The 22399-nt window shown below is 43.6% G+C and overlaps 2 protein-coding genes across 4 annotated transcripts in view; one reads left to right on the top strand and one right to left on the bottom strand.

The window, feature by feature from the left end:
* The window catches only part of ccdc66 (coiled-coil domain containing 66), a 61466-nt gene extending 59422 nt beyond the window's left edge, over positions 1-2044 (top strand). The window contains exon 22 of the mRNA XM_028575104.1: positions 1691-2044. Within this exon, the coding sequence (XP_028430905.1) occupies positions 1691-1792 (102 nt within the window). The 3' untranslated portion in view covers positions 1793-2044. The remainder of the gene's footprint in view (positions 1-1690) is intronic.
* Positions 2045-8228: 6184 nt separating this feature from the next.
* The window catches only part of tasora (transcription activation suppressor a), an 81276-nt gene continuing 67105 nt past the window's right edge, over positions 8229-22399 (bottom strand). For 2 of the 3 annotated variants that reach the window (XM_028575351.1, XM_028575352.1), the window contains 2 exons: positions 16492-16567; positions 13102-14465 (listed from right to left, as the gene is read on the bottom strand). In XM_028575351.1, the coding sequence (XP_028431152.1) occupies positions 14025-14465; positions 16492-16567 (517 nt within the window). In that variant the 3' untranslated portion in view covers positions 13102-14024. Of the gene's footprint in view, positions 8971-13101; positions 14466-16491; positions 16568-22399 lie in introns of those variants that run through there. The other variant, XM_028575353.1, reaches the window with a different exon arrangement.

Here is a 22399-nt window from a genome sequence, read left to right as displayed (position 1 = left end):
ACAGATGCAGTACAATACAAGACACAACTCATGGACCAGTGGCACGCAGCATATTTTCACAATATCACACACACACACAAATATACACACATACACACACACACACACACACACACACACACACACACACATACACACACACACACACAGATATACACACACACACACACACAAACACAGATATACACACACAAACACAGATATACACACACACACACACATATATACACACACACACACAGATATACACACACACACACACACACACACACAGAGATATACACACACACACACACACAGATATACACACACACACACATATATACACACACACACACACACAGATATATACACACACACACACACACACAGATATATACACACACAAACACAGATATACACACACACACAGAGATATACACACACACACACACACACACAGATATATACACACACACAAACACAGATATACACACACACACAGAGATATACACACACACACACACACACACACAGATATATACACACACAAAACACAGATATACACACACACAGAGATATACACACACACACACACACACACAGATATATACACACACACAAACACAGATATACACACACACACACACACAGATATACACACACACACAGACTGACACAAAAGATTTTCGGGCTCTTTCCCCTAATGCGACGGCATCTTCTCATTGAGAGTCGTGATGGGATCACTAAAGATGATCACTAGTCGTGTTGTGATCATTAAAGATGAGATCATTAAAGATGAGATCATTAAAGATGAGATCATTAAAGATGAGATCATTAAAGATGAGATCACTAAAGATGAGATCACTAAAGATGAGATCACTAAAGATGAGATCACTAAAGATGATCACTAGTCGTGTTGTGATCATTAAAGATGAGATCATTAAAGATGAGATCACTAAAGATGAGATCACTAAAGATGAGATCATTAAAGATGTGATCACTAAAGATGAGATCACTAAAGATGTGATCATTAAAGATGAGATCACTAAAGATGAGATCATTAAAGATGTGATCACTAAAGATGAGATCACTAAAGATGTGATCACTAAAGATGTGATCATTAAAGATGTGATCATTAAAGATGTGATCATTAAAGATGTGATCATTAAAGATGTGATCATTAAAGATGAGATCACTAAAGATGAGATCACTAAAGATGATCACTAGTCGTGCTGTGATCATTAAAGATGAGATCACTAAAGATGTGATCATTAAAGATGTGATCACTAAAGATGAGATCACTAAAGATGTGATGTGTGTGTCTGCGTGTCCTTGTGTTTGTTTGTCTGTGTGTGTTTGTCTGTGTGTGTGTGTCTGCGTGTGTGTGTGTTTGTCTGTGTGTCTGTGTGTCTGTGCGTCCTTGTGTGTGTGTGTGTGTGTGTGTGTGTTTGCCTGTGTGTGTGTGTGTGTGTTGTGTTTGCCTGTGTGTGTGTGTGTGTGTGTGTGTGTGTGTGTGTGTGTGTGTGTGTGTGTGTGTGTTGTGTGTGTGTGTGTGTGTGTGTGTGTTTGCCTGTGTGTGTGTGTGTGTGTGTGTGTGTGTGTGTGTGTGTGTGTGTGTGTGTGTGTGTGTGTGTGTGTGTGTGTGTTTGTGTGTGTGTGTGTGTGTGTGTGTGTGTTTGCCTGTGTGTGTGTGTGTGTGTGTTTTCAGGGTTTGTTACAGAAGCAGAGGGAGTTGGAGACGGATCTGAATCCTCTTCTGAAGCGCCATGACAACGAGCACCGGCCGCACTTGGCAACGCACCGCATGTGACCCCTGACCCCGAGATGTGTGTGTGTGTGGGGGGGGGGGTCGCAGTACCGATAGTGGCCACTGGACAAACTCAGCAGAAAGGCTGAGCTCTCTTCCTGGGGGGGGCTGGCTAGATGCCACAGAATCCTACACACTGGCCCTTTAAATGTGCTCCATCACTTCTACCTCACATTAAAGGAACCCCCAGAGTTAGACTAGTCCATACATACCCTTCTCATCTCTTATTGGGACTTTATCTTATTCACTGTAACCCCCAGAGTTAGACTAGTCCATACATACCCTTCTCATCTCTTATTGGGACTTTATCTTATTCACCGTAACCCCCCAGAGTTAGACTAGTCCATACATACCCTTCTCATCTCTTATTGGGACTTTATCTTATTCACCGTAACCCCCAGAGTTAGACTAGTCCATACATACCCTTCTCATCTCTTATTGGGACTTTATCTTATTCACTGTAACCCCCAGAGTTAGACTAGTCCATACATACCCTTCTCATCTCTTATTGGGACTTTAACTCTGGGGGTTACAGTGAATAAGATAAAGTCCCAATAAGTCGGCGTGTTCCTTTAAGACCTTTAATACCACGAATGGTCCGAAACTAAAATACCGGCGCTCCTGTTTTAAGAAAAACATGTTTTTCTCACTAACTGAATTTATTCTTATTTTAACATTTTATGTGAATATTGTAATTTAAAATACTGTGAATGCACTTTTGTGTGAGAATGACAGCGTACCAAACGTGCACCGAGTTTTACCTTTTCTTTGGAGCATCCTTCCTGCAGACTGAAATCATGAATGAAAGATGTGTATTTCTTTTGATTCTTCAGCTTCCTGCGGGCAGCGGAGCTCTGTTTCTTACTGGTTTTATTGTCTGTGTTTTTAATTTTTAATTTATTGCAAATGTAATAATGAATGTGAAGTGTACTGAAACCTTTTACATTTCTTACAAATGCACTTTTTGATTTATTTGATTTTCCTACAGTGTGTTAAATCTAAACTCTAAATCAAAACGATCTTTGAATAAAGTTTGAAGTTTATTCTGTGTCTGTCTCTTCTGTGTCTGCGACCTGGAGGCTTTAAATTAAAGGTCCAATATGTAATATTTGTACTGTAATAAATCCAAAAATGACACCAATGCCTCATCAGATATTAAGGAAACATGTTAAACTGAAATACTACAGTACAGCGAGGTGTGTTCAGGTGCATTCTGGGCGTGCTGGTCTTACAGGGAGGTGTGTTCAGGTGCATTCTGGGAGTATTCCTGTCTTGAGGCAGTGGGAAGTGATCGCACCATTGACCAACAAAAACCTGGTCTAAAGTCAATAACGCAGCATTTCATTGTTATTTTAACAGAGCATTAGTACAATGCTCCTAGGCTCGTGCACGCACACACACACACACACACACACACACACACACACACACACACACACACACAGAAGATTACTAATAAAAATATTAGGGTGTAAATCCTCCATCATAACAGCAATGCTCCAAGGTCCAAACGCGCCTGGATTTTAAAGGGAATGGGAGCTGATCTCTGATTGGTTGATGAATGGGAGATGATCTCTGATTGGTTGATGAATGGGAGATGATCTCTGATTGGTTGATGAATGGGAGATGATCTCTGATTGGTTAATGAATGGGAGCTGATCTCTGATTGGTTGATGAATGGGAGATGATCTCTGATTGGTTGATGAATGGGAGATGATCTCTGATTGGTTGATTGAATGTTACGCCCTAAACACACCTCTGATTGATGAAGACACTAAGGACAACCCTTTAGGACCAGGCACCCTAAACACAGACCCTCTTTACCGCCTTCAAAACTAGCAAAAAGTGGATTTAATGTTGTATGAATATGATTTAGAGGGACTGTATTTGCCTTTAGACGCGGCCGGATGCTGTTTGTACAAACTGGTTTTGGCATCCATGAGCAAAGTTGATTTGAGACCCATCATTTGATGTATACTTTTATTAATAAGGGAACAAATTCCACTAATTAACCCTGACAAAGCACACCTGTGAAGGTAAAACCATTTCAGGTGACTACCTCATGAAGCTCATTGAGAGAACACCAAGGGTTTGCAGAGTTATCAAAAAAAGCAAAGGGTGGCTACTTTGAAGAATCTAAAATATAAGACATGTTTTCAGTTATTTCACACTTTTTTGTTAAGTACATAATTCCATATGTGTTCATTCATAGTTTTGATGCCTTCAGTGAGAATCTACAATGTAAATAATAAAAAGGAAACTCATTGAATGAGAAGGTGGGTCCAAACTTTTGGCCTGTACTGTATATGAGATTAATCTTGTGCACACAACATATTATCTCGTGTGGACAGGATGAAAAAATAAATCAGGATTTGGAGGTATATTTGTGTGTGTGTGTGTGTGTTAAGGTGACATCAAAAACATCTCAAGGCAAACTATGGTTTACACAGGCAACTTTTAATACAAAAAATGAGGTAAAAAAACATAAAAAAATGACTTTTAAGTTAAAATGAGCGTTACACAGTCACTTCCTACTGTACATACAACAACTAAACACAAACAGGGTAACAAACCAAACGTGTAGTACAAAAAAAACATTATTTTACAAGACAAAGAGTCCACTGGAAGACGTGTAAAGTAGTCCGTCCATTGTGTGTTTTTTTTTTACAGTTTTTTTGTTGTTAAGAATCAGCGTGCATCCTGGTCTCTCCCATGATGCAACGAGAACCAATAAGCAGCTACTATAGACCGTAGAAAACATCCTCAGGGTTTCCCTTTAGGAAATGAGTGTGTCGGGGTGTTAAAATAGTCTGTCAAGCTGGTGTTGTGTTCAAGAAAGCTGGGAAATAAAGACCCAACCAGAGGCTTTTAACATCTCAGTCAATGCTCTTAATGAGAGCAGTGTACAGAAAGAAACAGATACATATTTACACAAAGTGGGGGCAGCCCCATGTTGGCTGAGTCCTTTGCAGCGTGGGTTCGAATCCCACCTGGTGCCCTTTGCTGCGTGTCGTACCCCCATCTCTCTCCCACCTATCCTGTCTATCCACCACCCCTGTCTAATAAAATTATCTTTAAAAAGAAAAATCTATTTACACAAAGCTGTGAACTGATTCAACCTGAGAGCATTCGTTCGGTCAGAAGAGGATCTCTTTGAGGCAGAGTTGAAAAGTGACGCCAGGTCTGTCGGAGTCCGATTACATAAAACACAGCGGAGAAACAAGACATTTCCTCTACTGCTAACCTTCCATACACATGGGAGAGTTTCTGTTAGTGTTTGTCGGACTTCTTCGGTACCAACAGGTCAACAGCTAGTGGTTACGGTAAGGAAACACTGGGCTGCAGCTTTTTATTTGACTCGCGCGCGCCAACGTAGCGTCAAAATGACGTAGATATCTCGCCGGCGCGCCAGGATCTTGAGTGCGCGACGAAGCGGAAACAGGAAGCCTGGACGAGCTCGAGGGCAACGTGATGCCAGGACTCTCGGAGTGACTGCAGGTCTCTATGGTAACCTCACCGGGTTAAGATGAGCTCTTTTATGGTGAATGAAAGGCTCGATCCCACCAAGTAGATCATCCAATCAGATCACAGCATTGACGGCAACGCTGCTGCCAGTTCTGCTGTTGTTTACCTTTTTCTTCTTCTTCTTCTAGTCTGTAGACGGAGCAAAGTCGGTAGTCTTTGCTCATTAGCGCCACCTCTGTTCAGGAGAAGACTGCAGCTAGTGTCGAGACCACCAGCAGCAGTATAAACAGACTCGGACAGAAATATCTTAATGCCTGTCGGGCTCGGTTCCTGCTCTGTCGGGCTCGGTTCCTGCTCTGCCGGGCTCGGTTACTGCTCTGTCGGGCTCGGTTACTGCTCTGCCGGGCTCGGTTCCTGCTCTGCCGGGCTCGGTTACTGCTCTGTCGGGCTCGGTTACTGCTCTGCCGGGCTCGGTTACTGCTCTGCCGGGCTCGGTTACTGCTCTGCCGGGCTCGGTTACTGCTCTGTCGGGCTCGGTTACTGCTCTGCCGGGCTCGGTTACTGCTCTGCCGGGCTCGGTTACTGCTCTGCCGGGCTCGGTTACTGCTCTGTCGGGCTCGGTTACTGCTCTGCCGGGCTCGGACCGAAAAATGTGGCCCGATCCGCCGTCTTATTTCTTGGGGCTCGAACACGTAGGAGTAGTGCAGACGCGAGGTGTAAACGTAGCAAAATATATTCGTTTTAAAACCAAACCGTAGTAGTGTAGATGTAGGCTCGATGTCAGGCCGGTTCAGCACTAGATAGTGGTCTTGCTAGCAGGTTCAGCACTAGTTAGTTAGTAGTCTTGCTAGCAGGTTCAGCACTAGATAGTGGTCTTGCTAGCAGGTTCAGCACTAGTTAGTGGTCTTGCTAGCAGGTTCAGCACTAGTTAGTGGTCTTGCTAGCAGGTTCAGCACTAGATAGTGGTCTTGCTAGCAGGTTCAGCACTAGATAGTGGTCTTGCTAGCAGGTTCAGCACTAGTTAGTGGTCTTGCTAGCAGGTTCAGCACTAGATAGTGGTCTTGCTAGCAGGTTCAGCACTAGTTAGTGGTCTTGCTAGCAAGTTCAGCACTAGTTAGTGGTCTTGCTAGCAGGTTCAGCACTAGACACTGGTCTTGCTAGCAGGTTCAGCACTAGTTAGTGGTCTTGCTAGCAGGTTCAGCACTAGTTAGTGGTCTTGCTAGCAGGTTCAGCACTAGATAGTGGTCTTGCTAGCAGGTTCAGCACTAGTTAGTGGTCTTGCTAGCAGGTTCAGCACTAGTTAGTGGTCTTGCTAGCAGGTTCAGCACTAGATAGTGGTCTTGCTAGCAGGTTCAGCACTAGTTAGTGGTCTTGCTAGCAGGTTCAGCACTAGTTAGTGGTCTTGCTAGCAGGTTCAGCACTAGTTAGTGGTCTTGCTAGCAGGTTCAGCACTAGTTAGTGGTCTTGCTAGCAGGTTCAACACTAGTTAGTGGTCTTGCTAGCAGGTTCAGCACTAGTTAGTGGTCTTGCTAGCAGGTTCAGCACTAGTTAGTGGTCTTGCTAGCAGGTTCAGCATTAGTTAGTGGTTTTGCTAGTAACAAAGCTCCCAGTCATCAGCGGAAACACAGAGGGATCTTTGATTTTAAAGGATTTGTATCACCTTTAATGGAAGACTCCTCCTGTGGCCGGGTTGGCTCAGTGGGTGGAGCAGGCGCACATATACTTAGAGGTTTATACTTCGACGCAGAGGTCCAGGGTTTGAGTCCGACCTGTGATGATTCCTCTCTCTCTCCCCCCTTTCTCACCTAGCTGTCCTGTCCATTAAAGGCAGAAAAGACCCAAAAATAATCTTAAAAAATAAATAAATCATGTTTTGTGTTACTTTCCACCTGCCTGACATCAACTCTTACTCTAAGGTCACTAGGGGGCGCCGTCTGTCTCTACCGTCACATAGGACAGCAAAAATACACAAAAAAAGAGAGTTTGTATTTTCAACAATCTTCCTGGACTACGACGGTCCTGGATCAGGCTTACACATCACCATGTTGCTGATTTTTGTGATGGCAGATAAATAAATATACATTTGCGAGCTGCATACAGACAGAGAGTGAGGTCACTCCTTCCTTTTCCAGTCCAGGTCCAGTATTCAGTATTCAGGGTCTGAGTGTTCCCACGGTGGTAGTTTATAATAAAGGTCCAGGACCAGTATTCAGGGTCTCAGTGTTCCCAAGGTGGTAGTTTATAATAAAGGTCCAGGACCAGTATTCAGGGTCTGAGTGTTCCCACGGTGGTAGTTTATAATAAAGGTCCAGGACCAGTATTCAGGGTCTGAGTGTTCCCACGGTGGTAGTTTATAATAAAAGTCCAGGACCAGTATTCAGGGTCTCAGTGTTCCCACGGTGGTAGTTTATAATAAAGGTCCAGGACTAGTATTCAGTATTCAGGGTCTCAGTGTTCCCACGGTGGTAGTTTATAATTAAGGTCCAGGACCAGTATTCAGGGTCTGAGTGTTCCCACGGTGGTAGTTTATAATAAAGGTCCAGGACCAGTATTCAGGGTCTCAGTGTTCCCACGGTGGTAGTTTATAATAAAGGTCCAGGACTAGTATTCAGTATTCAGGGTCTCAGTGTTCCCACGGTGGTAGTTTATAATTAAGGTCCAGGACCAGTATTCAGGGTCTGAGTGTTCCCAGGGTTGTAGTTTATAATAAAGGTCCAGGACCAGTATTCAGTATTCAGGGTCTGAGTGTTCCCACGGTGGTAGTTTATAATAAAGGTCCAGGACCAGTATTCAGGGTCTCAGTGTTCCCACGGTGGTAGTTTATAATAAAGGTCCAGGACTAGTATTCAGTATTCAGGGTCTCAGTGTTCCCACGGTGGTAGTTTATAATAAAGGTCCAGGACCAGTATTCAGGGTCTGAGTGTTCCCACGGTGGTAGTTTATAATAAAGGTCCAGGACCAGTATTCAGGGTCTCAGTGTTCCCATGGTGGTAGTTTATAATAAAGGTCCAGGACTAGTATTCAGTATTCAGGGTCTGAGTGTTCCCACGGTGGTAGTTTATAATAAAGGTCCAGGACCAGTATTCAGGGTCTGAGTGTTCCCACGGTGGTAGTTTATAATAAAGGTCCAGGACTAGTATTCAGTATTCAGGGTCTGAGTGTTCCCACGGTGGTAGTTTATAATAAAGGTCCAGGACCAGTATTCAGTATTCAGGGTCTGAGTGTTCCCACGGTGGTAGTTTATAATAAAACCGGCCCCATGAACGGCAGCAGGTGGGTGAAAGTTAGCAGGGAACGCTACTGGAGTTTGTCAGACCAGGTCTCTACATCCTGTTGAAGCCTCCTCCTCTTTGCCCCCCTCGGTACCTGCTGCCTGGCCCTGCAGGGTTGTGGAAGCCCCCCAGCAGTCTAGGCCCAGTGAAGTCCCTGCCGACCTGCTGGAAGCCCCAGGCCAGGGCTGCAGCCCCTGCTGGGCCCAGGCCTCCTGGCCAGACAGGAACTGGCCCCAAAAGGCCTCCTCCCAGGGCAGTCAGGGGCCCCAGCATGTGTCCACGGGAGAAAGGCTGGCTGGGAAGTCGATGCAGGTGGTGGGGCTGCAGGAGGCGGGCCCCCCACTGCTGCTGCTGGCTGTGAGGAGGGGGCTGGAGGTGGGACCGGCTCGGCTGGAGCTGCTGGCTGTGGTTCAGGTGCTGCAGGAGTTGCTGAGGTTGCTGGATCTGTTGTAAACGGGGCAGAGTAGGATTTGGGTTGTGTTATGCCTATCACACACTAGAAGACTCTGAAAAGACTCAAGTCTGACATCATCTCACATCTAAAAATTAGGGCTGCCACCGCTTAGTCGATTAGTCGACTAATCTGTCGTTTTGGTCTTAGTTGACTAAGATTTCTTTAGTCCATTAGTAATTTTTTATGCTTATTCATGTTTAATTACTTATTTCCAAGAAACTTCTGAGCACATTTACGGTAAACACAAGATTTAAAGTGGTGCTTTTGCAGGATTAATTGTGGAGAAACTCAGTTTTACAGATGGTTAATTAACTACATTTATATTGTGTTTTTCTAGTCTTAACCACCTCTCAAAGCTCACAGCTCTGTCAATTAAATCAACTAATCGATTAGTCGACAAAATCCTATAAGTGTTAGTCGACTAAGAAGTTCTTTAGTCGAGGACAGCCCTACTAAAAAAATATCTGTCATAATGTCACTGAGCTCTACAAGATTCTACTACTGAGACTTTAAAGGTCCCATGGCATGAAAATGTCACTTTATGAGGTTTTTTTAACATTAATATGAGTTCCCCCAGCCTGCCTATGGTCCCCCCAGTGGCTAGAAATGGTGATAGGTGTAAACCGAGCCCTGGGTATCCTGCTCTGCCTTTGAGAAAATGAAAGCTCAGATGGACCAATCAGGAATCTTCTCCTTATGATGTCATAAGGGGAAAAATATGAACGAGGGTCAATGGAGAGATAATAATTCTTTTTTGATCCAGTTTGAATTGAGCCATGGATTACAAATATGATGTTCGTCAATTTAAAACATTTTTCAACCTAAAAAAATGTCTCCGTTTATTGTTACTGTTGAAGTATAAGACTGTGAAAATACGTAATTAGAAAGACTACAAACTTCATGGATGACGTCTCTCTGAAGCTACGATGTCTGTGTGTATGGTACCGGGAATGTAACGTTACTCTAATAATCAGTAGATCTCTCTTGTTCTTTTGCTTCTCTGCTGAAAACACTTGACTGGATAAAACACAGCAGTTAAGATAACGTTACATGTGTTGTGGAACAGAGCTAAGCTAGCTAGCTAGCGAGCAAGTTGAGCATCAAGCTAGGTGACGTAGATTGTGTGAAACGGGAGATGTAGTCCACTGGGAGATGTAGTCCACTGGGAGATGTAGTCCACTGGGAGATGTAGTCCACTGAGCGGTTTCACACAAAACTAAGCGGTACTACGACAAACCTACGGCTAACGGAGACTTACTTCGGTTGAAAAATTATCTTTTAAATTGATGAACATTATATTTGTAATCCATGGCTCAATTCAAACGGGATAAAAAAGTAATTTGCCTCTCCCCCATTCATATTTTTTCTGACTTAAGGTCCCATGAGGTCCACCGGAAGGGGCGGGACTTCGGCTCTCTATAGCTACAGACACAGAAATGGCACATCCTAAGGAAAGCTCATTATGGGACTGGCTCTATTGGCTGGAATTCTGCACCAAGTCTGAATTGGGGGAAAGAGATACAGTATTAGGGGACCACTAAGGTCTATATAAATGAGACTTCAGATACAGTATTAGGGGATGACTAAGGTCTATATAAAAGAGACTTCAGATACAGTATTAGGGGACCACTAAGGTCTATATAAAAGAGACTTCAGATACAGTATTAGGGGACCACTAAGGTCTATATAAAAGATACTTCAGATACAGTATTAGGGACCACTAAGGTCTATATAAAAGAGACTTCAGATACAGTATTAGAGGACCACTAAGGTCTATATAAAAGAGACTTCAGATACAGTATTAGGGGACCACTAAGGTCTATATAAAAGAGACTTTAGATACAGTATTAGAGGACCACTAAGGTCTATATAAAAGAGACTTCAGATACAGTATTAGGGGACCACTAAGGTCTATATAAAAGAGACTTCAGATACAGTATTAGGGGATCACTAAGGTCTATATAAAAGAGACTTCAGATACAGTATTAGGGGACCACTAAGGTCTATATAAAAGAGACTTCAGATACAGTATTAGGGGACCACTAAGGTCTATATAAAAGAGACTTCAGATACAGTATTAGGGGACCACTAAGGTCTATATAAAAGAGACTTCAGATACAGTATTAGGGGACCACTAAGGTTTATATAAAAGATACTTCAGATACAGTATTAGGGGACCACTAAGGTCTATATAAAAGAGACTTCAGATACAGTATTAGGGGACCACTAAGGTCTATATAAAAGCACCTAAAGAGCACCATGTCATGGGACCTTTAAACTTAATAATTTGGCATGGGGTACTTTCCATGAAATCATCTCTCAATGCAAATCAAACCAGCTATTAGGCTAACCGACATAAAACCATGCCGATCTCTAGGTATGTGAAGGGGTAACGGTATGTGACGATGTGGGGGGGTATGGTGAAGGGTATGTGATGATGTGGGGGTATGGTGAAGGGTATGTGGTGATGTTGGGGGTATGGTGAAGGGTATGTGATGATGTGGGGGTATGGTGAAGGGTATGTGATGATGTGGGGGTATGGTGAAGGGTATGTGATGATGTGGGGGTATGGTGAAGGGTATGTGATGATGTGTGGGTATGGTGAAGGGTATGTGATGATGTGGGGGGGTGGTGAAGGGTATGTGATGATGTGGGGGGTATGGTGAAGGGTATGTGATGATGTGGGGGTATGGTGAAGGGTATGTGGTGATGTTGGGGGTATGGTGAAGGGTATGTGATGATGTGGGGGTATGGTGAAGGGTATGTGATGATGTGGGGGTATGGTGAAGGGTATGTGATGATGTGGGGGTATGGTGAAGGGTATGTGATGATGTGTGGGTATGGTGAAGGGTATGTGATGATGTGGGGGGTATGGTGAAGGGTATGTGATGATGTGGGGGTATGGTGAAGGGTATGTGATGATGTGGGGGTATGGTGAAGGGTATGTGATGATGTGTGGGTATGGTGAAGGGTATGTGATGATGTGGGGGTATGGTGAAGGGTATGTGATGATGTGGGGGGGGTATGGTGAAGGGTATGTGATGATGTGGGGGTATGGTGAAGGGTATGTGATGATGTGGGGGTATGGTGAAGGGTATGTGATGTGGGGGTATGGTGAAGGGTATGTGATGATGTGTGGGTATGGTGAAGGGTATGTGATGATGTGTGGGTATGGTGAAGGGTATGTGATGATGTGGGGGGTATGGTGAAGGGTATGTGGTGATGTTGGGGGTATGGTGAAGGGTATGTGATGATGTGGGGGTATGGTGAAGGGTATGTGATGATGTTGGGGGTATGGTGAAGGGTATGTGATGATGTGGGGGTATGGTGAAGGGTATGTGATGATGTGGGGGTATGGTGAAGGGTATGTGGTGATGTGGGGGTATGGTGAAGGGTATGTGGTGATGTTGGGGGTATGGTGAAGGGTATGTGGTGATGTTGGGGGTATGGTGAAGGGTATGTGATGATGTGGGGGTATGGTGAAGGGTATGTGATGATGTGGGGGTATGGTGAAGGGTATGTGGTGATGTTGGGGGTATGGTGAAGGGTATGTGGTGATGTTGGGGGTATGGTGAAGGGTATGTGATGATGTGGGGGGTATGGTGAAGGGTATGTGATGATGTGGGGGTATGGTGAAGGGTATGTGGTGATGGGGGGGTATTTTAATTCCAAAGGCCGAGGGAACTTTTTCAGGATGCATAGTATCCTGGATCCATAAAATAACTGGCCTTTCAAAATAAAAGTCTCTCTCTGCCTCTATGTGAATCTAACATAGGGGTGGACCGACTTATGCTATATTTATGGTGTCCTTAAAGGGTGTATTTTGCTAATTATTTTTTAATTAAGGCATTAAGATCAATTTCCAAAACATTTTTTTTTTTTTTTCCTCTTGTTAGTCAACTTCAGCATGGGTTCATAAACTTATGAGCAACACTGTTAGAAAAGTTTTTAGGATTTCTTTTTAAATCCGAGCCAAAAAAAGGTAAACCTCTCCATCTCTGTATCAGTCTGCTTGGGGCATAACAAAAAACATTTTAAAGAATTGTAGAATACAACAATAGAAAGTCGCTGAAGAAGTCTTGGACGAGAGGATGAACAAATCAAAATACATACGGTACTTGTCTTTCAATAGACCAAGTGATCCATTTAGTTTTATTAAGCAAAATAAAAAGCATGTACAAAATGCCATACAGAGTAAAAATAATATCATTGTAGGGCCGAGCGATATGAACCAAAATATTCTAGCTCAATATACAGGTTGTTCTATATCTCAATGAAAATATATATCACAACATAACATGTTTACGTTTCTTGTTATTAAATAAATAAATATTATCTTCTAATTTTGGTACTCTCCTGTGGAGAGTTGGATATTTTCTCAAAACCGGTGCTAAAACTATACTTTTAAAAACAGCACAAAACGACAATCGTGACGTTAAAAAACTGCTTTTTTTTGCTAAGGCCAAATATAAACGATATATTTAAAATGTAATAATAGCTTTCTTGGGTTTCGGTACCCACTACTACTCCTGTGTGAATTAAATACTTGATAAATGAAATATACGGAGTATTTTCTTATTATGAACTTTAGTGCAAAATGAACATAATGTGCAAGGAATGTTACTAAATGTTGTCATAACGCAGTTTGGTTTTCTGGTTTTTTGACTTCACAATATAGACTAGATAGAAAAATATATACGATAGACATTTTTATATAGATTTGACGATACATATCGCCATGTCGCCCAGCCCTATATGATTGCTATTCCATGATTTCACAAGGTTTCCTGTCTCAGTCTCTCTAAGCTCTTCTTCTGGGTTCTCCCTTCATATTATACGATTAAAAACTGAGTACAAGGCTTCTCATTGGTTACACAGAGTACACATGCACATAAAATTTTGCATTTTTATACATAAATTAGATTAGAGCATGTTGTTTTAGATCGTCAGTCTCTTTTCTTTTTTCCTGGCTTGTGCAGTGAGTGCTGGCAGAATGCACGCTGGTCTCGGGACCCTCTAAACAGGTCTGGTGGTCCGGGCCTCATCAGAGGCGATGGGTGGAGCAACGCCTTGTGGTGAGCAAACAGACCCCGTCCCCATTGTAGGACTGGACCTCGCACCAAGGGCCTTCGAAGTGGTTGTAACAGATTACTCCACAGGCCAACCTTTTCGGACCTTTTCCATATTGCGGTGCCATGCCGATGGAGACCACAGTGCTGTTCGCCTTCAGTTCCCAATACCGGTTGCCAGGTTTGAGAAATGGCAGGTGGCACGGTATCCATCCTGGCCTGTAATAGGAGATATCCTTCCAGGACAGCGGATTCTTGAGAGCAGCATAGTTGAATTTTTCACCCTTGTAGTTGTACAGCTGCAGGCGTTGTGGGTCTGGGACAGGGGTGGAGTCGGACGCATTTCCAGGTTGCAGTTTTCCCTCTTGCTTTCTTTCTGTGCCGGTGGAACATTGTTGTGGAAAATCCTCTTCTGTCTGGGAACAGGTGATAGAAGATGGGTGGGGGCTGTGATTGCCAGGCCCATCTCCCTCTCTAATGTCTAGGGTTAAATGTGCTCTAAGTGATGGGACGCGTTTTTTAAGCTACAACATTTTTTGTCACATACAGCAAACATCTCCTCACTATCTAGCTGCCTGTCCCCTGAACACACTGTAAAAAACATCTCCTCACTATCTGCTAGCTGCCTGTCCCCTGAACACACTGTAAAAAACATCTCCTCACTATCTGCTAGCTGTCTGTCCCCTGAACACACTGTAAAAAACATCTCCTCACTATCTGCTAGCTGTCTGTCCCCTGAACACACTGTAAAAAACATCTCCTCACTATCTGCTAGCTGCCTGTCCCCTGAACACACTGTAAAAAACATCTCCTCACTATCTGCTAGCTGCCTGTCCCCTGAACACACTGTAAAAAACATCTCCTCACTATCTGCTAGCTGTCTGTCCCCTGAACACACTGTAAAAAACATCTCCTCACTATCTGCTAGCTGTCTGTCCCCTGAACACACTGTAAAAAACATCTCCTGGGACAGGCAGCTAGCAGATAGTGAGGAGATGTTTGCTGTATGTGACAAAAAATGTTGGAGCCTAAAAAACATGCATCACATCACTTAGAGCACCTTTAAGGCAACAAATTAGTGATCTGTGTAAACCAAACTCCTTTTTACCGTTTTGAAGACATCGTGCATTTGAGTGGTGTAACCATAATACTTGGCATGATTTAGCTAATGCCACTATGCCTATGGCTGTCCAATTTTGGCCCCAGTACCAACCCCCTGTTAGGTTGAGGGTTTATCCCTTAATATCCTGACATCCTCTGGTGGTGGGAATGCAGCAGCTGGGGGCTTTTAGACGAACACCTTGGGAGTTGCAGAGTATTCTCCCAACACCTTCAAAAGGTCATCTGTCTGGGTCTATTGTTCTTTGGATTTTCACTCTGGGACAACTCGCTCGGGTGGCTTTACCATTTCTTTGCTCCCATTCCTGCATGAGGTCAGGTAATGCTTGGGTAGGAGAGGTCATGAGGGTAGTGAGCCCAAAAGAAGAATTTCCTCTTGGGGATTGTTTGGTTTTGTTGGTCTGTATGCAGACTTTTTACCTAAACTAATTTTATGACTTTAGTTTTGTCATTTGATAGAATGCTATGGGGTTAATCTGCTACTGTAGGTTGGTACTGTAGGTTTAATGTGCTTCGTACTAAGGTTTAGCTTGGGTGGGCCTTACACAGTTACACATTAGTGGGGTAGCTGTTCGGACGGCATGTTAGCCGCTTCCTACAGTCTCCAAAATCGAACACAAGTGTCAATCTGGGCGCTGCTTAGGAGCCTACGCCCCTCTTTTGTAGATTCAAATATTTTTAAGGCGGGTTCTGGAAATATTTCCATGGTAACAGAGAGCTCCACCAGTCAGAGACATCGCTGTTAGCTTAGGATTGTGGGTAGTGTAGCAAATGAAGCATGTTTTTCCTAACAAAAAGTTTATGTCATACAGACTTGTGGCTTCTACAGGAACACACATCCTTGTTTCACAGTCGTGTAGCTCATGGTAAGTCTACCTTGGATGGTTTAGACATTATTTGTCATTATTATGGCTAATAATCAAAGTCTTTATGGAGAAAATTAATGGGATTTTTACCTCCGGAACCACAATGTTGAGCTCTAAAGGAACAGACTGGCATAGGCTTCTTTGCAGTGCCCACTGTGACATTTTCATTCGATTTTGGAGTCTATAAGAACCAGCTAACAGTTGCTCTCCTGATCACGAATGTGCGTTTCCTAGTATGGGGAAGACTTGTCCCACCCTACTCTGCCTCTGATTGGCTGACCCTGGAATTCTTACACACTAACCAGTCTCTCTCCTCATGCCTAAACCTAACCAACCTAACCAGCAAAGGCAATGAGTACTGCCAATCAGAGGCAGAGTAGGGCAGGACATTTCTTCGCTATTCTAGGAAATGCAAATACGCCTCCCGGTCTGTTACGATGGTGATACTTCCGGTTACCTTGTTGCCACCGACAGAGCTGGTGCCAGGTGGTGCTGCCTCTCCTCTTGGCTGTTCCTGGCCTGACGGTGTGTCTCTACAGGAAGAAAACAAGAAGGGGTTCAGCAGCAACATACAGGCAAACTGCAGAAGAGAAATCATGAAGGCAGTGGGTTTTAGAAACAGTCTGGAAACTAAAAAACAGCAACAGTCAATAAAGCTACCACACTGCAGGGCTGGATATTAAATGGCATGAAAATGTTCACTCAGATACAGTATTAGGGGACCACTAAGGTCTATATAAAAACATCCAAAGAGCAGCATGTCAACGGACCTTTAAATATAATTATATAATATATTGTAATTCCAGATTCTGTGAGTATAGGCATAGCCCAAGAGCTGTTGCTATTGGGTTTATTCCTCGCGCATGCACAGTTGTGTAGATTTCTTTCGCTCGCTTGTACCCTGCACGGGTCTCTCTTATGTCCGCAGTTACTGTATATTACAGCTGCGAGACCTGAGATCTGCTCCCAACAATCAGCATTTTCTTCAGCCAATGTTGGCGATTCCGGAGGGTGAAGACGATAGCCTTCCAATACTGGGCCCCTATGCAGCCTACTAATAAGCGATGGTGAGATTAGGAGGCATACAGCTGGTATTACGGTGAATTTGATCCAGCTATCATTCCGTATGAAACGGCAGATCTAACAGCGCATCATCTGCCGTTAAGCAGGTCGCCGCTGTGCAGATGTCAGCAAATGTCCTCCCTCTGAGGTGGATCGTGGATGTGAATTAAGCTCTCGTGGAGTGTCCCCAGATGCCCTGAGGGGGCTCCAATCCCTCTGCAATATAGGCTTGAGTGATAGCATCACACAGCCAGTGGCACAGACACTGTTTTCAAAGAGCTGCACCTTGTGAGTGCTCGCTGTAGTGAAGGAACAGCAGCTGTTTTCGCCTGATGTCCGCTGTACGTAAAACAAACTGAGAAAATGCACGCACTGGGCAGAGTCGGTGAGGCGCTTCTTGTGCCTCGTTGATATAAGGAAGAGGGGAAGAAACTCCTTAAAGCGCCCATATTCTGCTCATTTTCAGGTTCATAATTGTATTTTAAGGTTGTACCAGAACAGGTTTACATGGTTTAATTTTCAAAAAAAACATATTTTTGTTGTACTGCACATTGCTGCAGCTCCTCCTTTCACCCTGTGTTCAGGTCTCTGTTTTAGCTACAGAGTGAGACATCTTTTCTTCTGTACTATCTTTGATTGCACTCGCACATGCTCAGTAGCTCAGATCGTAGATCATGTCAGCTAGCTCCACAGACAGTAAAAGAAAGGCTGTTTCTCCAACTTCAGGATCAGCTGAGAGACTTCTTCTAAACCAGGGAGCACATGGAAGTAGTTCTTTGGTAGATTATGGTGAACTTGTGTGTGTTGTAGCAGTGCTTTGCTATTGAGAACGAGCTAGCATGCTAGCGTTAGCATGATAACGGTTGCAGTTAGCCACCTCGTTTTGGCTAGTGCCGTAGAAAGCCGTGCAGGTTTTGACCAGCTCACCAGGAGACTGAAGGCAGGACACAAACCAGATCTCACTCAGAACACCATGGATGGGTTGTTTTTCAAAGTTTGTATGCGTTTGGAAGCACCAGAGACACAAAATAAAGTGGTTTTTTTTTTTATAATACGGGCACTTTAAGGGAAACATTTTCGACCGAAAGGGGTACGAAGGCGTTGCTCTCCAGCAGGTGTGTCTCCGTAGTTTCTCCACTTCCTCAGCCGCGGTCCAAACAGCCCATCGGGGACTATGGGATCATCTAGGAGCTTAGGGCAGATCTCAGCGGGGAACTGAAACATGTGCAGCCAGATGTTCCACCGCAACACCGTCTGTCATGCCGTGATCCTGGACAGCGCCACCGTGGAAGCTCTGGGGATAGTCAGGACATCATGGCTTTGCCTACAGTACAGGCCAAAAGTTTGGACCCACCTTCTCATTCAATGTGTTTCCTTTTTATTTTCATGACTATTTACATTGTAGATTCTCACTGAAGGCATCAAAACTATGAATGAACACATGTGGAATTATGTACTTAACAAGAAAGTGTGAAATAACTGAAAACATGTCTTATATTTTAGATTCTTCAAAGTAGCCACCCTTTGCTTTTTTATTAATAATGGAAATAATTCCACTAATGAACCCTGACAAAGCACACCTGTGAAGGTAAAACCATTTCAGGTGACTACCTCATGAAGCTCATTGAGAGAACACCATTACTCTGCAGATTGTGTATGTGAGAACAAGAACAGCGAATATACTAGAAAGTTAAGAAAATTGAGCCCCTGCAGTGCGTTTAACGTAGACTCACGAAACTTGGTACACGTATGTAACATGTCAAGATGTACAAAAACCTTCATTAGAGCCATACCCTAAACCCAACAGGAAGTCCGCCATTTTGAATTAAATGTTCCAAATTAGTGCAATTTTGGCCATTTCCACATGTCGTACTTTAAGGAACTCCTCCTAGAGATTTCATCCGATCAACTTCAAACTCGGTCTGAGCCATCTTAAGACGTTAAAGATGAAAATTTGTTAAAAGAAAAACTTTTCGTCATAGGGCGTGGTCGTGGCGGGGCGGCCATTTTGTGCGTTTCGCCGCCAAAACAGGAAGTGGGTGTAACTCGAGTGTACGTTGTCCGATTACCTCGAAACTTTTCATAAGAGTCCGACCCTGAGGACAAATAAAGGCCGATATTTACTTAAAGTCATAGCGCCCCCTAGTGGCAACAGGAAGTAGGCCTAAAAGTCAAGGTGCTATACTTTAACGAACTACTCCTAGAGATTTCATCCGATGGACCTCAAACTTGGTCTGTACCATCCCAACACCTTAACGATGAAAAGTTATTAAAAGAAAAACTTTTCGTCAGACGGTGTGGGCGTGTCGTGGCGGCCATTTTGAGTGTTTAGCGATGAACAAAGAAGTTGTTGTAACTTGAGTGTACGTTGTCGTTTATGCCCGAAATTTCTCACGATTGACAAGGGTCCAGGCCTGAGGACACCTACAGGCCAAAATTGACTTTTGGCCACAGCGCCCCCCCGCTGGCAAGAGGAAATGCGCCTTATATGACAAACATCATCCGATTTGCATGAAACTCAGAATGTATGGTCTACGTGTGATACTGAGCCGCCCCCTATAATATGACCACGCCCACTTACTCAGGCCACGCCCCCTTTCATAACATTTGAACCGTTTAAGGTATACCCTTGTGTGAGGGGTCATTGAACTCAGCAGAGACTTCTTCATTGGTGATGGTTTGGCCCGCCCCCTATGCATTAGCCACGCCCTCTTTCACAGCTAATGAACCGTATGACGTAGAGTCTTGTGTGAGGTATCGTTGAACTCGGCGGGGAGTTCCCTTTTCATTGTTGACGATTCGCGGCATCTGAGTGCCGCGCAAATGCACGTTCGCCGGTAACCCCGACGTGTGCAGAGGCGCGAGGGCCCGTCCATCGCTGCTCGCAGCTTTAATTATAGTTGTGATGCCTTCAGTGAGAATCTACAATGTAAATAGTCATGAAAATAAAAAGGAAACACATTGAATGAGAAGGTGTGTCCTAACTTTTGGCCTGTACTGTATATAGGACTGTGTATGGTATTGTGTTATTATACAGTTAATAAATAAATGACATTTAGCATAAAGAAGGTTGAAGGTTAAGACTTGAAGGTTAAGACTTGAGACTTGCTTGCGACTTGCCCATGTGTGACTTACTCCCATCTCTGCTTTTTCCTCCTCCCCCCGAGTGAGGAGTTAGGGAAGCAGGATGGAGGCCAGTCTCTGCTCCAGCGACGGGACTGATGGAAAACCTGTTTCTGTGTCGCCGTGGACCCTGGTTAATGGCGCGTAGCGTGACAACGGAGCCTTTAGTTTTCCAGGGTCAGAGGATGCCTCCTCGATAAAGGGCCGAAGCTGCGTGAAGACAGCCACAGTGGAGGGGGTCTGGCTGGTGGATCCTGGACGTAGACGACTCTCTGAGGGGCAAGCTGCTCTTCTGGCATCGCGATGCCTCTCAGGTCCGACGCCTTCTTAATGATGCCGATTCGGTCGAGTAAGAAGTAGGGTTGGGCATCGTTTGGATTTTAACGATACTGATTCCAATCCCGATTCTTCCTTCTGATTATGGTTCTCATCGATTCTCGATTCAGATTCTTTGAGGGGTGAAGTTGAAACGGGTCACATGCTTATTTCACAAATAAGAGGAAAGTTTTATTTTGATTCAAAGGTGGGTTGCAGTGTAACAGGATTTTTTCAGTGTAAAATAAAGCCCCGCTAGAGCTCCGCTTACTGAGCTCCATGGCTGCAACACAACAAGCACCTGGGCGCTACGGAAACCCAAACTTACGCATGTTAAATCTGGAACACCGTGATCAGATCAGAAACCAAATCCTCCAAACGATTCCAATAAAAAAACGAGTCGGATGGAATCGTAATTTTTTAAATGATTCCAAGTAAGTAAGTAAAATTTATTTCTACAGCGCTTTTCACAGACAAGGTCACAAAGTGCTTTACAATGTGCATAGACAATAAAACAGTCAATAATATAAAATACAAATACAACAAATACAATTATCAAATAAATAACAGACATAGGCTACCCAAAAGCTAGCCTAAACAAGTGAGTCTTTACTAGTCCCTTAAAACAGTCCACATTCTCAGCAAGCCTAATGCTGGTTGGTAGAGCATTCCAGAGTCTGGGAGCCATAGCTTCAAAGGCTCTGTCCCCACATGTCTTAAATGTGTAGGAATCAGTTCTCGATGCCCAGCCCTAGTAAGAATGCTTTAACGGTGGGCAGGTGACCAGCCTGGTGCGGAGGAGAAAGCCACTGCTTGTGGAGCTCCTGACCTCTCCGGAGTTTTCTCCTACGTCGAGCTCCAGTGGGCCCAAGAGAGAGGAGGGAGAGCCGGCAAGAGAACCCTCGCTCTCTCTATTAGGGCTGGGCAATATATCGATATTATAATCGATATCTTGATATGAGACTAGATATCGTCTTAGATTTTGGATATCGTAATATCGGTAAGTCTTTTCCTGGTTTTAAAAGCTGCATTACAGTAAAGTGATGTAATTTTCTTTTAGTTACCAGCCTGTTGTAACTGTTCTATTATGTGCCTTTTACCCACTTAGACATTATGTCCACATTACTGATGATTGTTCATCTAAAATCTAAGTGTGAAGATATTTTGTTAAAGCACCAATTTTCAACCCTAGAATATCGCCACAATATCGATATAGAGGTATTCTGTCGAGAATAACGTGATATCTGATTTACTCCATATTGCCCAGCCCTACTCTCTATTGAATATCGTTTTTTGGTGGTTGTTTTTAATATAATGATGCACGTCAATGTATCCTCCTGAGACCCAGCCCATTGACTTATGTCCACTGTAGTGGACATTTGAGTTTCATTTCTTTCCTTGAAATCTCTTAATTCCTGCTGTACTGTACAGAGGACATCCTGGGCTTTTCAGTGATGTGTTATTTGATTGGCTGGGAAGCCGGGAACCGCCTCTATCTTTCAATCCAAAATGGACGGCATAGGAACATAAGCACATTTTATGTAAATATAAGAGATGAGTCAAATATTGTTTGTCTGTGGTTTTGTTACTATGATAATCATATATTTTCTTGTTCATTAAGGTGTTAGGAATCATATATTGAGTTCTGATAGAAACTACATTATGTATCTTTTGAAAAATTTCCCATTTTATGAATGTCAATTATAGTGGACATCAGGACTATCTTCATGTAAATAATGACTCCACATCTACTGCATTTGTCTGTTTTCGTACTCAAATGATCCTGTTGTCCACTACAGTGGACATTCTTTAAATAAATAAAAAAATTTAAATTGTAAGATGTTTTTTTAACCTTAAACAGGTAT

Source organism: Perca flavescens, chromosome 4 (assembly GCF_004354835.1).
Source record: "Perca flavescens isolate YP-PL-M2 chromosome 4, PFLA_1.0, whole genome shotgun sequence".
Lineage (NCBI taxonomy): Eukaryota > Metazoa > Chordata > Actinopteri > Perciformes > Percidae > Perca > Perca flavescens.
Note: the sequence above shows the minus strand (reverse complement) of the source record. Positions and strands in the feature narration are given on the sequence as shown.